We start from the raw sequence: 13804 nt of genomic DNA on the forward strand, positions 1-13804 counted from the left end.
CTCAAACAGTGATAAGGACGGTTCATTTTTTTCCTATTTAAAAGGAACCAGACTACCCTTCAATATCAGTTTGGATGAGTGGCAAACCTAAAAATGGCCTCTACAATAATACTAAAGGTCTGCAGGGCCAGGCTGCCAGCTTACAACGCAATAGATTGGGTATAAAGAACAAAACAAAAAACATATTAACACCCAAATGTTTGTTGTATATTAATTTATTGTTATGTTGAATAGGTTTACTGCAATTAAATATTTAAACTACATGAAAGAAGTAAATACCGACCAAGCTACAATTGAGTTGTTGTTCCTTTTTTACAACAAAGTTTTGTACAAAAACAACCTGTACAGAGTATTTCATTTTTGTATATGAATCTAAAGACAACACTGTACGAAAAGACTCAAAGACTCTCTGACAATAACGATCGAGTCTCTGACTGTTTGGTAGCATGACACAACCAGATCATGTTAACTAGGCCTGGGCGACTATCATTAATCGTGCCGCCACAACTACTACAAAAATAATCGTGTCTATTGGTTTGGTGAACCAATTGTGTCACTCACGACTATTCACAACAACATATATTGTTTACAAAAACACAATCAGAAAATCAGTGACACTTTCCTTCAATCCTTTTAGCTTGAATTTGACTACAATGTGCTTGCGGCAAACACTGCCAGAATTCAAAATTAGTCGTGACTGGTGTCGTAGTCGCAACTATTTGAGGAGCAACTAGTCAAGTAGCATATTTTACTAGTCGCCCAGGCCTAATGTTAACCCCTGAAGAGACTATTGCAGTTGCAATTGGATTTTACCAAAATGGATGCCCATAGCAACCGCAAGACTTGACCTCCTTCCACTCTGGAAGGGACAAAGAGAAGGTATCGGACTGAATCAACATTATTTAAAAGTTTCCCATGTTTCACAGAAAGTACAATTCCAAAACAAAACCACGTACATGTACTTCTGTTTCTTGACCGTTTTCTTGACTTTTTTTGGGTGAAAATCAATAAGATAAGCAATATTTGTATAATCATGTGATGATTATGATTATACAAATGAACAGTCTTTTTCTACCTCTTTACCTGTTGTTTGCCATTCCCAAAGCATAAATCCAACAAATTAAAGGCAGCACTCTTTGCCTTAAATGACACCTGCAAGTCAAAGTTCTGCAGCCGATTTCACGAAACGCTAGGATTAATCCTATCTCGAGTTAGGACGAGTAACCCGTCCTAACTTAGGATGGGTTCAATGCGTCCTACGTGTTTGGATACGGAACTGAACCCGTCCTAATTCCTAAGATTAATCCTAAGTTAGGGAGAGTTTGGTGAAATCGACGGCTGGCCATTTTGAACCAGTATAATAAGTTGAAAACCGCAGCTTCAAGTTTCAGCTGTCAATTTTCTTTATCAACATGCGCATTTTATTTGTTTGGGGCTTCAAACAGGCCACGGAGCCTTGGTTTTAAAAACATTATGGCCATGTCCGAACTGGCGGCTACAGCTAAGGCTAGATTTCCACCTCGCATCATCATATCATGGCTTAACCCGAAGAATGAACAGGGCATTTAAAATGTATGTCGGTCATTTTTTAGCATATTTCACAGAGAAATTTGTTGGCCTGCCGGAAAAGCTTTGTGAGATTGGGGCATGGCTGGCATTTTTTTCAAGACGCATTTATAAACCAAGGTCTGCGAGTAAGTGTCCATGATATTTACCAAGGCATGATGAAGTTACTTTTTGGTTGGATGTGGCTTAAATACAACGGCTGCTTTGACATTATAGCTACAAACTGTGACAAATTATTCTTCATGTACAATGTATAGTCGATAACGAATACTAATAAATAAATAAATGAATAAATATTTGACAAATTGGATTAGAACAATAACAACACTAACAAAGCTGGCATAGTATTGTCTGTTTACAAATATCTACTTTTGAAAAGCTCCAATAAACAATAAATTGTCTTGCAAAAAAACGTATTTTGTTTAACTTCACACCATTTCAGACGCTACACTTTCCGTGAAACATTCATGTAAATGAAGTCAATGTTGAATTTTGAAGACCATTGTGGACAAATTACTATAAACACGTTGTCTCTTCACAACCAATTTCGAAACACTTGATTATCTGGTATGACCTTAAAGGCAGTGGACACAATTAGTAATTGTCAAAGACTAGCCTTCACAGTTGGTGTATCTCAACATATGCATAAAATAACTAACCTGTGAAAATTTGAACTCAATCGGTCATCGAAGTTGCGAGATAATAATGAAAGAAAAAAACACCCTTGTCACACGAAGCTGTGTGCATTTAGATGGTTGATTTTGAGACCTCGAGTTCTAAATCTGAGGTCTCGAAATCAAATTCGTGGAAAATTACTTCTTTCTCGAAAACTATGGCACTTCAGTGGGAGCCGTTACTCACAATGTTTTATACTATCAACGTCTCCCTATTACTGGTTACCAAGTAAGGTTTTATGCTAACAATTTTGAGTAATTACCAATAGTGTCCACTGCCTTTAAAGAATAACGTTAATACCATACAGTCTTCTTTGATGCGGAAAAAATCTGGACACAGACAGACATCAAGTTTAAACCCCCAAATTGCAAGATGGTTCATGCCACAATCATTTCACAACGATGCAGTTTCCATGGGCATAAAGACAAGCCAGTTCACCTGACGACATGACCAAATTATTTCAACATTTTCTCTGTCAGTTTCCCCTGCTGTGACCATTTATGCAAAAAATGTTATCTAGATTAGAATAATACAGATAATATTGAGGGAGGGAGAGAGAATTCCCACTAATTGTTGTACCAATATACAGTTAAAACTATCTGAAAGTCAGAATCATAGATTTATTAGAGGAGGGTCAAAATATTGCGTTATAACATTTTTAACTTTTAGTTTTTCTTGTTCCTTCCATTTACATGTACAACTAAGGAGGGCAATTAAGCAACATGAACTAAGTAAACTAAAATAATCTAATGGGGAATCTTTGGTTTTTTGTACCTTGGTGCAATTCCATACAGCTGCTTTGTAAGCTTATCATTACGCTGAAAGCAGAAAACTTTCGCTTAGCAGAAACAGGTTACCAGTCAATTACCAGTCAATGGTTGCTTAGCAGGAACAAGTCACCAGACAAATACATGCTAAGCAAAACTTTGTTACCAGTCATGCTTAGCAGAACTTGGTTACCAGCCAAACACTTACTTAGCAGATGTGGGCTACCAGTCAGACATTTGCTAAACAGCAATGATAACTAGCCAAATATTTTGCTTCACACTGCTGTTACCTAGCTACTTAAAGATCTTTGCTAGGTAGCTAAGCAACATTTCCTATAGCTAAGCAAAATTGTCTGCACTGCTGCTCTAAGCAAAATTTCCTGCACAGCGACTCTACAAAGCTCAAATCAGAAATAATGGTAATAATGTTTTACACCGCATGTTTAAGTTTGGCCATAATTTGGTTCAGATAAAATAAATATATAAAAGTCAATATTTTTGTTATTCACACACTCGTCAAAGTGAGGGCAGGATTTAGTACAACTCAACGCTACGTTAAAGTGTGTACAATATTAAGTTATTTTATGTACTGAAGCTAATGTTGAGAAGTGCCCAAATGAACAGCTTCAACAGTGGCTACAACCAGATCGCTTAAATAGTTTACTCTTCAGTTAAGTATTTGCAGCCAATGGGCATGACAATGACACAGCCGCTCGATTCAGACACGACCTCTGGCTAACTATTCAAACAGTGGACATAAAGGTGCCATCGTTATAGGACTGGCTCCCTCCTACATCCAAAGAGATGCAAATATGTTTAACCTACAGTCACTCTTAAAACTTGATGTACCCTGACATAGAGCAAGTTGGAGTGCGCACAATCAGACGCGCCCTGGGTGACCATGGACTAGCAACACACAGTGAACAACTCCTTCCGTCTGTTTTTGACTCTTCCATTGCCATCCACCATTTCACCATAGTGTCACTAGTTTCCTTCTGCGCTTTTAATACACAGGTTGGCATGAAACAAGGCCACCGGGACCGTGGAAGAAAACAGGGTCCTGAGGCTGGTTCCAAATGGTCAACCACAGCAGTCAACCAATGATTGGACAGACTGGGTTTGAGTCAAAATAGTTGGCCTTTAATTAACCATGGTGCACACTTGAACCTGCTACTAATGATATTCTTTCCTTTGTCAAACCTGAGAACACAGTGATTGATGGTCATCTGAGAATCATTATCAGCTTGTACAAACTCTACGCCGGTTGGATATTTTCAAAAATTAGATGATTACAAAATAATGCTGTTTAAGTTCCATTTTACATATATAATTCATTAAAGAAACAAACAAATGCTTAAGTTTTCCCCAAGAAAAAATCAAAATGTGTAACAAAACCCTTCACCGACGACTGTTATTATCCAACAGACATTTATGAAGTAAGGTTTCTGCCCAAACAGCTCTTTGAGATTGGGTCCAAGTAGGTGAGGATTACCCTAAGTGAACTGGTACAAGAGTTGAGCAACAAGCTCATCGTAATAATGTAAATTTGCCTCAATATTTTATAATCTGTGAAGATAAACGTATATCTTTATTTTAAAAAAAACTTTTTTACTGAGATGGCATTTTGGGCACAAATTTTACTCCAAAATCCCCGCTTCTCAACTCAACTAGCGTAATTCCTTATATACAAATCAAGAGCTTTGCATAAAAGTAATAATTTACAATAACCATCTTTTTAAACCCAACTCAGAAAATAAATAAATAAAGCTGCACTGTGCAAATGCGTTTTCAAAAAAGCAGATTTGTTTAAAATTTAAGAAGTTGTGATTACTTGACACACTTGTACTTAACAACACAATCCTCTTAATTTTGACATGTACAAAGCAACTACACACTCAGAATTCAGTTTTGTTTATGTACAGCAAAATATGAATCGTAAAAAATACTTTGGATGAGAGTAAGAAAAGACTTCAACAGAAAAATAAAAATAATACAAATATCAAAAACGAGGGGAAATATTAAACATGCTTAGATAAGAAGAATCGTGAGAAAAATATTGAATGCACAGAAGGAAAACAAATCTCAATTTCTCCCACTGAAACATGGTTGGCAACCAACCATGAAAAATATAAACAGCGCCCTCTGTTGTGCCTTTTTTCAAAATATTTTAAAATATAAGCTGTGTAGATTTTAAGCTACTCAATATACTAATGTCTGGACTAAAAAATATTAAGATAAATTGCCAAGAGCAAAATCCATGTCAGTTTCCACCTCGTACAACAACGATTGCAAAAATTTACCGCAAAATAAATAAGTAATAGATTGACGTCATATCTTCTCTACAAACTGGAGAGAATTTTACAGACATGATTAGGTATGTATAACAATAAAGATTGATTCACATGTGACAATTAAAGCCATGCAGTTGAACTTCATCTACTTTTCAAATTTACAACGACTGTCTATGTGAACAAGTTAAATGTAGTATGTACAATTAATTTAAACCTGACTAAATTCGCTATATAAAATGATTATCAAAAACAGAAGTCAACTTAACGTTACCCTCTCCTCAACTCTGAACGTCTTTTCTTTTTGTACAAATATAAAACACGTTTAATACGACTATGTAAGAAAGATCGTACTTTAACTTCCCTTTATAAGAAACGTACTAAAAAGTCCTCTTTGGAAAATTATAAGAAATTCTAAACAAATCCCAGCGAAAGTGTGCATAGATTAATTTCTATTGATCTGTATGACAGTGCGAGGTCATTCTTGTGTCTTGAAACATGTAATTTTGCCCGAGAAGACCAAAAAACTAATTTTACTGAAGAAGAGTCGATCTACAACAAAAGTCCTTGAAAATTTGTGCTCTTAACTTCAAATCAAACTTGATTTTCTATCGCGTCAAAACGCAACAATATAGTAAACAACATTTGTACCCCCTAAAAATGAAAAAATCTTGAAGACTGACAAAAAAGTTCTTCATAAACTTCAAGAGGTACTACTCGTAAAGGCCTTGGATGTCATTATATTATTTCTTACATCAACTGTTAATTTTGGAAATTTTCATACGAAATAAAAAAAAGGGGGAAATCTTTGTAACAAAGTTTCCCCCCAAAAACAAAGCAAGTCAGGTGCACTGCTTGTGAATGATACCTAGAAAACCTAATCAGACTATTTGTCAAGCAACATTTTCCACTCGATCAGCTCCAAGAAAAAAGGGCCCAGATTTCTTGAATGTTTATTGTTTTCAGCATCCATGCATATTCAAATAATCGGCTGCCAAATTGTAACATTATTGGTTCGTACGCAACGATTACTCACAAAACAAGAATGATATTCTATCACAGAAACAGTTGTACAATTGTCATAATGCAGACAACACCTTTAAGAATAAACACATGTTGTAAAGATCTGGGTACTGAAATTGAATTGTATCTGGAACATGTAATGAAAAAAAAAAAGTAACCAGCACTGCAAGGGCTCCGAAGATATTGTGTACATTTGGTTGAGTTGGGAAAAACTACTGTAACTGGTGTGCTTTCAGTCTCTGTGATTCGATTCAAACTTAGTACATGTACACCAAGATGGGAATTGGGAAAACTGCTGATACCGGTTTGTTCCTTGGGTGGAGATACAATCTAGTAGGATATGCAGTAACTCCTTATTCATGAAACACATATCTTTATGAGTTGTGGTGGTTATGTAATGTTGACAAAATTACTCTTTTTGGTCGGACTATTTTTCTTGAATCAAACAAGTTTATTATGTTCCTACACCATTTGAGTCAAGTTAAAAATAGTTTGGGCCACATTGCATCCATTGAAATCTCCATTATTCAGCATTTTATGATATTTCTTGGCACAGGCATTTACTAAAACAAAATTGTAACTCATCCGAGGAGACAAATAAATAATGAAGATTGAATAATGACAGTATTCTTACTCGGGTGGGATATGAACCCACGACCTTTGCGATTCTAGAGCAGTGTCTTACCAACTAGACCACCGAGATTGCCTGGTGGCTAGAGGTAGTTCGAATCCTATGTTTTAGCAGCAGGTACTGCAAACGAGTAATATGCCTGTGATTTTTTTTCAGTACCGAGTATACAGTGCTTACAGACATCGGTGTATATGGGTAAAAACCAAAATAAATATTCTTTATCACCGATGCAGATTTAACATCTATTAGACAGTATTCTTGAAAAACACTTATATTGGGGAAACTGAAGTCATTTGTATGTGAAAAGCTATCGTACTTATTATGCAATTTTTCAAGTCAAGTAACTCCTCAAAGCGCCTTGCAATAAAACCCCTGTTCATCAGACCTTAAAACAACCATCTCAACTCCTTAGGAATATGCAGAACCAGCAGCTTAATGGGCACTAAGGTTGTTCATCATTCACATCAACAATGTACCATAGCAGGTACCCATTTACTCCTGGGTGGTGAGAAGCAATTATAGTTAAGTGTTTTACTCAAGGACACATGCGTCATGTACGGGGTTTGAACCCACACTCGATGACTAAACCACCAGAACTTTAGTTCAATGTATTAAAGACACTGAGACACTTATATGGTAATTGTCAAAGACAGGTCTTCTCACTTGGTGTATCTCAACATATGCACACAAAAAAACTGTGAAAATTTGAGCTCAATTGATCGTTGAAGTTGTAAGATAATAATGAAAGAAAAAACACCCTGTCACACAGAGTTGTGGGCTTTCAGATGCTTGATTTCGAGTAATTGCCAATAGTGTCCACTGCCTTTAAGTGTCTTGCTCATAGACACAGGTGTCACGAACGGGATTCGAACCCACACCTTGGTGACTCAACCACCTGAACTTGGGACCACTCATCCAAGAAACGCCAAAATAAAAAAAGGCAAAGTTTGTTGTAAATCACCAAACAAAATACACACTAAGTACACGTGCAGCTACTCCCAGTTTCAGGTAAACAATACTGTAAAGGAGTTGTACACTGTGACTGGATACAACTCCAAATCGTTATCACATTCCTACAAATATTTCTCCATAAACAATCAAATTATGTTTGTATAAACAAAAAACAATGGCCCATATGAAGCAACTTTGGTTGTTTGACTTTTGGTTCTATCTTTCAGAAGAAACATATAAAAAAAAACATTTTTACAGTGAAATAAAAACAAAATTAATACATTATGGAACATCATTGGTTTTGGGGAGAACAAAATCTTTTTTAATCCACCCTCCAGTTTCCAAAATTAAAATGAAATTAACCTGTGATAATTGAATTTAAGTTTTTAACAAAATGTTTCAATCCAGGATGACAAGCAGCAATTAATTTTTTAAGCAAAGTTTGTCGTTTAAAAAAAACAAGAATGGCAGCTAAAAAATGTAGTCTTGTGATGTGCACACAACTGCTAGAGCTGTAGCACTCGAGTCCAGGACCCAGACTTGAGTCACCTCAAGTCACAATTTCGGACTTTGTGCAGTTGATAACTCACAAAAGATCAAACAAAAAAATATTCAACGTGTGCTTTCCATACTCAGGGATGAGAGTCATTGCTCACAAAAAGGTCTGAAACTACACATGACGGATACCAATAATTCTGCTGATGTATGTTGAAATTATGAGCAGGTTTTTTTTTAATATTATGGAAAAAGTAACGGCTGATTTTCTTCACCAGGCTGACTTCAAAAGTCTGAATTCAGATAAAAGTCTGACAAATCTCATCCCGGCATACTAAGCCCAAATGAGCCATAGACGAAAGCTGACAACCGGAGAAACTGCCGCACCCCAAAAACTGCCACAACTATTGCCACTGAGGCTGATTCACTGGGAAAATACAGCCATCCTGAACGGTACCACCAAGGTTGTTCTGGTTGTGAAGCCAAGGACTCTCAGAAAAGCGACCTTAATCACTGAACTAGCCAAGAACACCATGGAGAGAAGACAAGGAAGGAAGTTTCAGTTTTAGATAAGGGAGGAAAACCCTAGAGAAATAGTCACAGGATAAACCCAAACAGCCAGATTGGGACTGAAAACCCAATCGAAAATAGTGCCCCCAGAGTGATCCGGACAGGTGTGTTTTGATCAGGGTGCACGTAAGGCGACTTGTGGCTCTGACTATGGCATTACGTCTGCCAATACATCAACACACTAACAAAAAAGCCACTGGCAACAGCCAAATTAACACTGCCTCCTAACAACACACGTTTCGCATACTGACAATCCCCAAACTCCGTTAAAAAAAAAAATCGCTTTTTTACTTAAGTTCAATTAATTTTCTTAATATTTTTCCTATTACAGCTACATAAACAAATACACCTAAAAAATGTTCTTTAAAAAGTAGCAAAGCCTTTTCACTTTGTCAATGCTCTAATGATTTTTGGGATAAATAACGAGTTCATTATGTTAATAGATAAATAGACAATGATAAATAATGAATGAAGCTTATTTAATATTTTTATATGTACGTAGTTTGAGTCTTAAAGTAGGGCACTCCATTGACAGGACTGTGAAGGGTCTTAGGTCTGACTGCTTGACCTTCTACCGTTGCCTGAGTGGTGTACATGACCCCACCGTAGGCGTCTCGTTCCGGGCTAACACGACGAACCCGATACGGAGACGAATCCCCACTAAACTGGTGTACCTCATTCACTGGTAGGCTTCTTGGTGGAGGGGGAGGAGCTTGAGCTGCTGGGACGGGGGCGTAAGATGGGCCAGCGTAGGGGGTATACTGAGCGGGAGAAGATTGCGCAGGTTGCCTGGTCTCTCGATACGGGGCACCACTCACACCTGGTTGCGCACCACTCACCGCAGATCGTGCTGGTGAGTTACCAGCCACTGGGGTGTATAATAATGTTTCATGTTCACCCATTGTGAAGGGCTGGTGGTCAGTCGGAGTATTCAAACGTTCTAAGGATTCCTCCATATCCACCTCATAGGTGTCGTTGTAATACACGTCTATGTTATCATACAACGATAACCTACGCTCCATGGGATCCGACATCGTGGGGCTTGAGGGTGGCAGACTCTGCGGCCTCTCACCAGGCGGGGAGCTCAAGCTCGTTTGTAATATACGTTTGTCCGCTTTGAAATCCCCGTTTTTACCCTTGATCCTAGCCTCGTACTCCAAGAAATCTTTCTGCGTCGGTGTGTGATCGTCGTCTTCGTCAGTTTGTGCAAACTGATCTGATTGGGTCGGTGAGCGTGGAGCTCTCCTCTGTAAGGGCTCAGGCATGGCATTGCTCAGTGCTACCTGCGTGGAGAACTGACTCTCAAACGACGTCATGCTGCTGTAGTAGTTGTCCTCTGATTTATTTCGCTTCTCCGGCGATGTCTGCAGCGAGGTTGAATTGGATACGGACAGGGTGGTGCTGGGTGAGGCTGTTGGTGTTTGGGGTGGAGTGCCGGATGATGAGACCACCTGTGATAATGCAGGGGAGTTTGGTAACGGAAGGAGTGGCCAGCGGAAGAGAGGGGGGGGTTGGAAGACAAGGGTGTGGTAGGGGCGGGAGGAAATGAGAATAAAGCAGATGTTAATGACCTGAGATTGCACCAATGAGTAATGAGTGTTAATGAAGAGTAATGCTGCTGTGGAATCAAGTCAACAGAAAGGCATCAACATAAACAACAACAACAACACTAACAACAACAACAACAATAACACATAAACAAAAATCAAACAGCTGAAGCGGGCGAAATGAATGAGTTGGAGCGCGGAAAAGCTTCAAGGAAAAGTTTAAACTTTTGCGTAGCTACGCATAGAACAGCATTGGTAAGCACTGTTGGGAATATGGTTACACAAGCCTGTTGACCTGCTGCTAAGACATGTAAGTACCAACAAAAAACTGTAAGTAGTTATCAATATTGTGCTTAAAACAAACAAAGTCTATCCACATGATTGTTAATCAACTAACTAAGTACCCTCAACAAAAGCCTGCTACACATGAAGAAACAAGTTTTTAGGAAACGAGACAAATATTCATTACACTTCACTAGACTACTGCTTAGGTTAAAATTGTTTACATAAGACCATGGTAGATGCAACTATAGATGGATTGCAATACGCGTCATCGACGACCATCTTTGATGTATTAAAAAGGGACAAGTGCAAGCGTGTACTCGCTGCGCATCCACTTTTCCCTTGTTAATACATCAAAGGTGCAGTCGATGACGCGTATTGCATTCCATCTATATAGACTACACAACCAGTTAGCTTTGAAGCACTGGAATACTATCCTATCTAGCGCTGGAGACAAATCTGTAACAATCTCAAGACACACATGTAACGACACAAATAAAATCAAAATACCAACAAAACACATCACTGTACATGTAAGACTACCATAATTTATTCATTTGAAATATACACTCTGATTAAAAATGGCTTTAATATACAAATATATAAACTTTTCTTGAAGACTGATGTTAATGCAGCCTGAGAAAAAAAGAACCAGGGGAAAACATAAACTAATAACAAATATATATTGAAAAGCGCCATGTCTGTCAGAAAGACACTCATGGCGCATCAAAGTGAACTCTGCTAATGACAGTACTTTTAAGTAAAAAGCCTAAACTAAACAAAAAGGGAATTATCTCACAAATACAGTTTAGTTTATTCCTGAATTCCTCAACGAAATATTAAGAAACAAGACGAGCAGTCAAAACAGCACCATTGAGTTGAACCCAAATACTGGCAATTACTAACATATCTTGGCACCATACTGCTGCATTCTGCATTTTTATGGTCACATATGCAACAAAATTGTTTTACTGTTTTAATACTTTTGAAATGTGTATTATGGACATTTTGTTTAAAGGAACTGTGAACATGTTGTTTAATAGTGTGTAACTAAGTTTTTATGTATATTTTAAATGTTTTAAGACACAAAACCTATGCATTTCACTGTATATATAACTGTGTGTATAAATGTGACAATAAAACAACTATACTGTACTGAACACAAACTGTAAACTAAGTATGACATAGAATTATTGGACATTTCCAGCACTTCTCTGTTTATCTGTGTAATTTTTCATTGGGAGAATTTCTACTTTATTGTGGCAGCAGCTCTATCAGGTAAACCTTTTTTTACAGAGAACAATTTCCAAGAAAAACAGATTTATCTGATAAGTCTGCTGCCACCTTGTGTCCCCAAAAGTCACCGATTATACTTCTTCTATTTTTTAAGTTACACAAAGTCTAAATACTTGTCATTGTCAGTTTGTTTCACTAAAAAATCAAAGACTCTATACAGTTATGTTAAAGGATCGTTACAGAATTGGTAAGAAAAAAAAATCGTGAAGATGACAGATTTACATCAAACTTACACGGTCTGATGATGATGATAGTTGAAAACATCCCTTTAAATATTTCTGTCTGAAATGTCATATTTGATGCGAAATAAATAATCTAATATCGCGTTTGGAGTTTCTCGCTCAGTGAGCGTTTTATTCATTTTTGTTTTGGCATCGATGCAATGCAAAATTTGTAATCGGTTTTTCACTAAATTCTCTTGTGACCCAGATGGCCGATCGATCTTGAACTTCTACAGGTTTGTCAGTTTATGTATATGGTGGATTACATAAAGTGCTTACACTGCCAGCAACTGTTTTGTTAGCAAAAACCAATTCTGTAATGTTCCTTTAAGGTAAGAGTAAAGTAATATTGGATGGTTCCAATCGTTGAAAAAAGAAAGAAAAACAAGCTCCACATAATCATTAAATATGCCATAATACATTTGACGAGAACTAACAATCATCAGTGCTCGTAAACAAAGTAGCAACATATGCAGTAAGAACATAGAAAGCAATATGGAAGCGTTGGCATTTCTTTGTTTGGAAGAATGATTTCATTCAAACCATAAACAATGGTGTAAACAAATAATACAAAATAGTAAGTAGATGTACGTGATTTTTGGGGTTTCTTTATGAAAGCAGCTTGCAAAGTATAGAAGTTTTTGATGATTTTTCTTTAAAAAAGAAACGCTTACTTCGCTAGATAATTAAATTGAGCCATTAGGATGTAAACATTATACTACTAAAATGAGATATTATTTCAATTGGGAAAACTGAAAGTAAGTGTCACTTTTTGAGTAAGTAAAGCTTTGTAGGATTTGAAACTTTGCATGGTGGAAATACAATATAGAAAGGTTTGCGGTAACACCATGTAATGATAATCTCTAATGAGTTGGGGTGGTTCTAAATAAGAACCATTTGTTTCAACTCGACGTTTCGATCAGTATGCTCTGATCGTCTTCTGGAGAAAAAGAAGAAAGAAAAAAAAGAGAAAAAAAAAGATGATTTTTTTTCTCCACAGAAGACGATCAGAGCATACTGATCGAAACGTCGAGTTGAAACCAACGGTTCTTTTCAGAACCACCCCAACTCATTAGAGATAGTCATTACATGGTATTACTGCAAACCTTTCTATAAGTAAAGCTTTGTCCAAATTGGTGGCTAAAGCTATGGCTACACCAGCATCCAATTCATACAGTGGTATATTCTGTCCTTAGCAACAGCCATAGACTCAGCAGCCTATTTGGATTTTGCTTAGTAAGGCCATGCCTGAATGAGCAGTTGTGGCTGTGGGTTGGTTAGGAACAGGATGCCAATAGCAACAGCTGCAACAATGGTGGCAGCAGCCATTCGGATATGAAAATCGGTGAAATCAGAGGGTTTTTGGTGGGGTTTTTTAATCCACGGTAAGTGTAAATGCTATTCCCATACTAGTATTTATGTTTCACTCCAAAGCTAGAAGCTTCGTCAGACTTTTTGAACATTTCACCCCTATTGGCCTGCTTTGGCTTGT

The 13804-nt window shown here is 37.3% G+C and overlaps 1 protein-coding gene across 2 annotated transcripts in view; it reads right to left on the reverse strand.

The window, feature by feature from the left end:
* Nucleotides 1-533: 533 nt before the first annotated feature.
* Nucleotides 534-13804, reverse strand: part of LOC139940141 (USP6 N-terminal-like protein) — a 61490-nt gene continuing 48219 nt past the window's right edge. For both annotated transcript variants that reach the window (XM_071936400.1, XM_071936401.1), the window contains exon 14: nucleotides 534-10417. In XM_071936400.1, the coding sequence (XP_071792501.1) occupies nucleotides 9455-10417 (963 nt within the window). In that variant the 3' untranslated portion in view covers nucleotides 534-9454. The remainder of the gene's footprint in view (nucleotides 10418-13804) is intronic.

Source organism: Asterias amurensis, chromosome 7 (genome assembly GCF_032118995.1).
Source record: "Asterias amurensis chromosome 7, ASM3211899v1".
Lineage (NCBI taxonomy): Eukaryota > Metazoa > Echinodermata > Asteroidea > Forcipulatida > Asteriidae > Asterias > Asterias amurensis.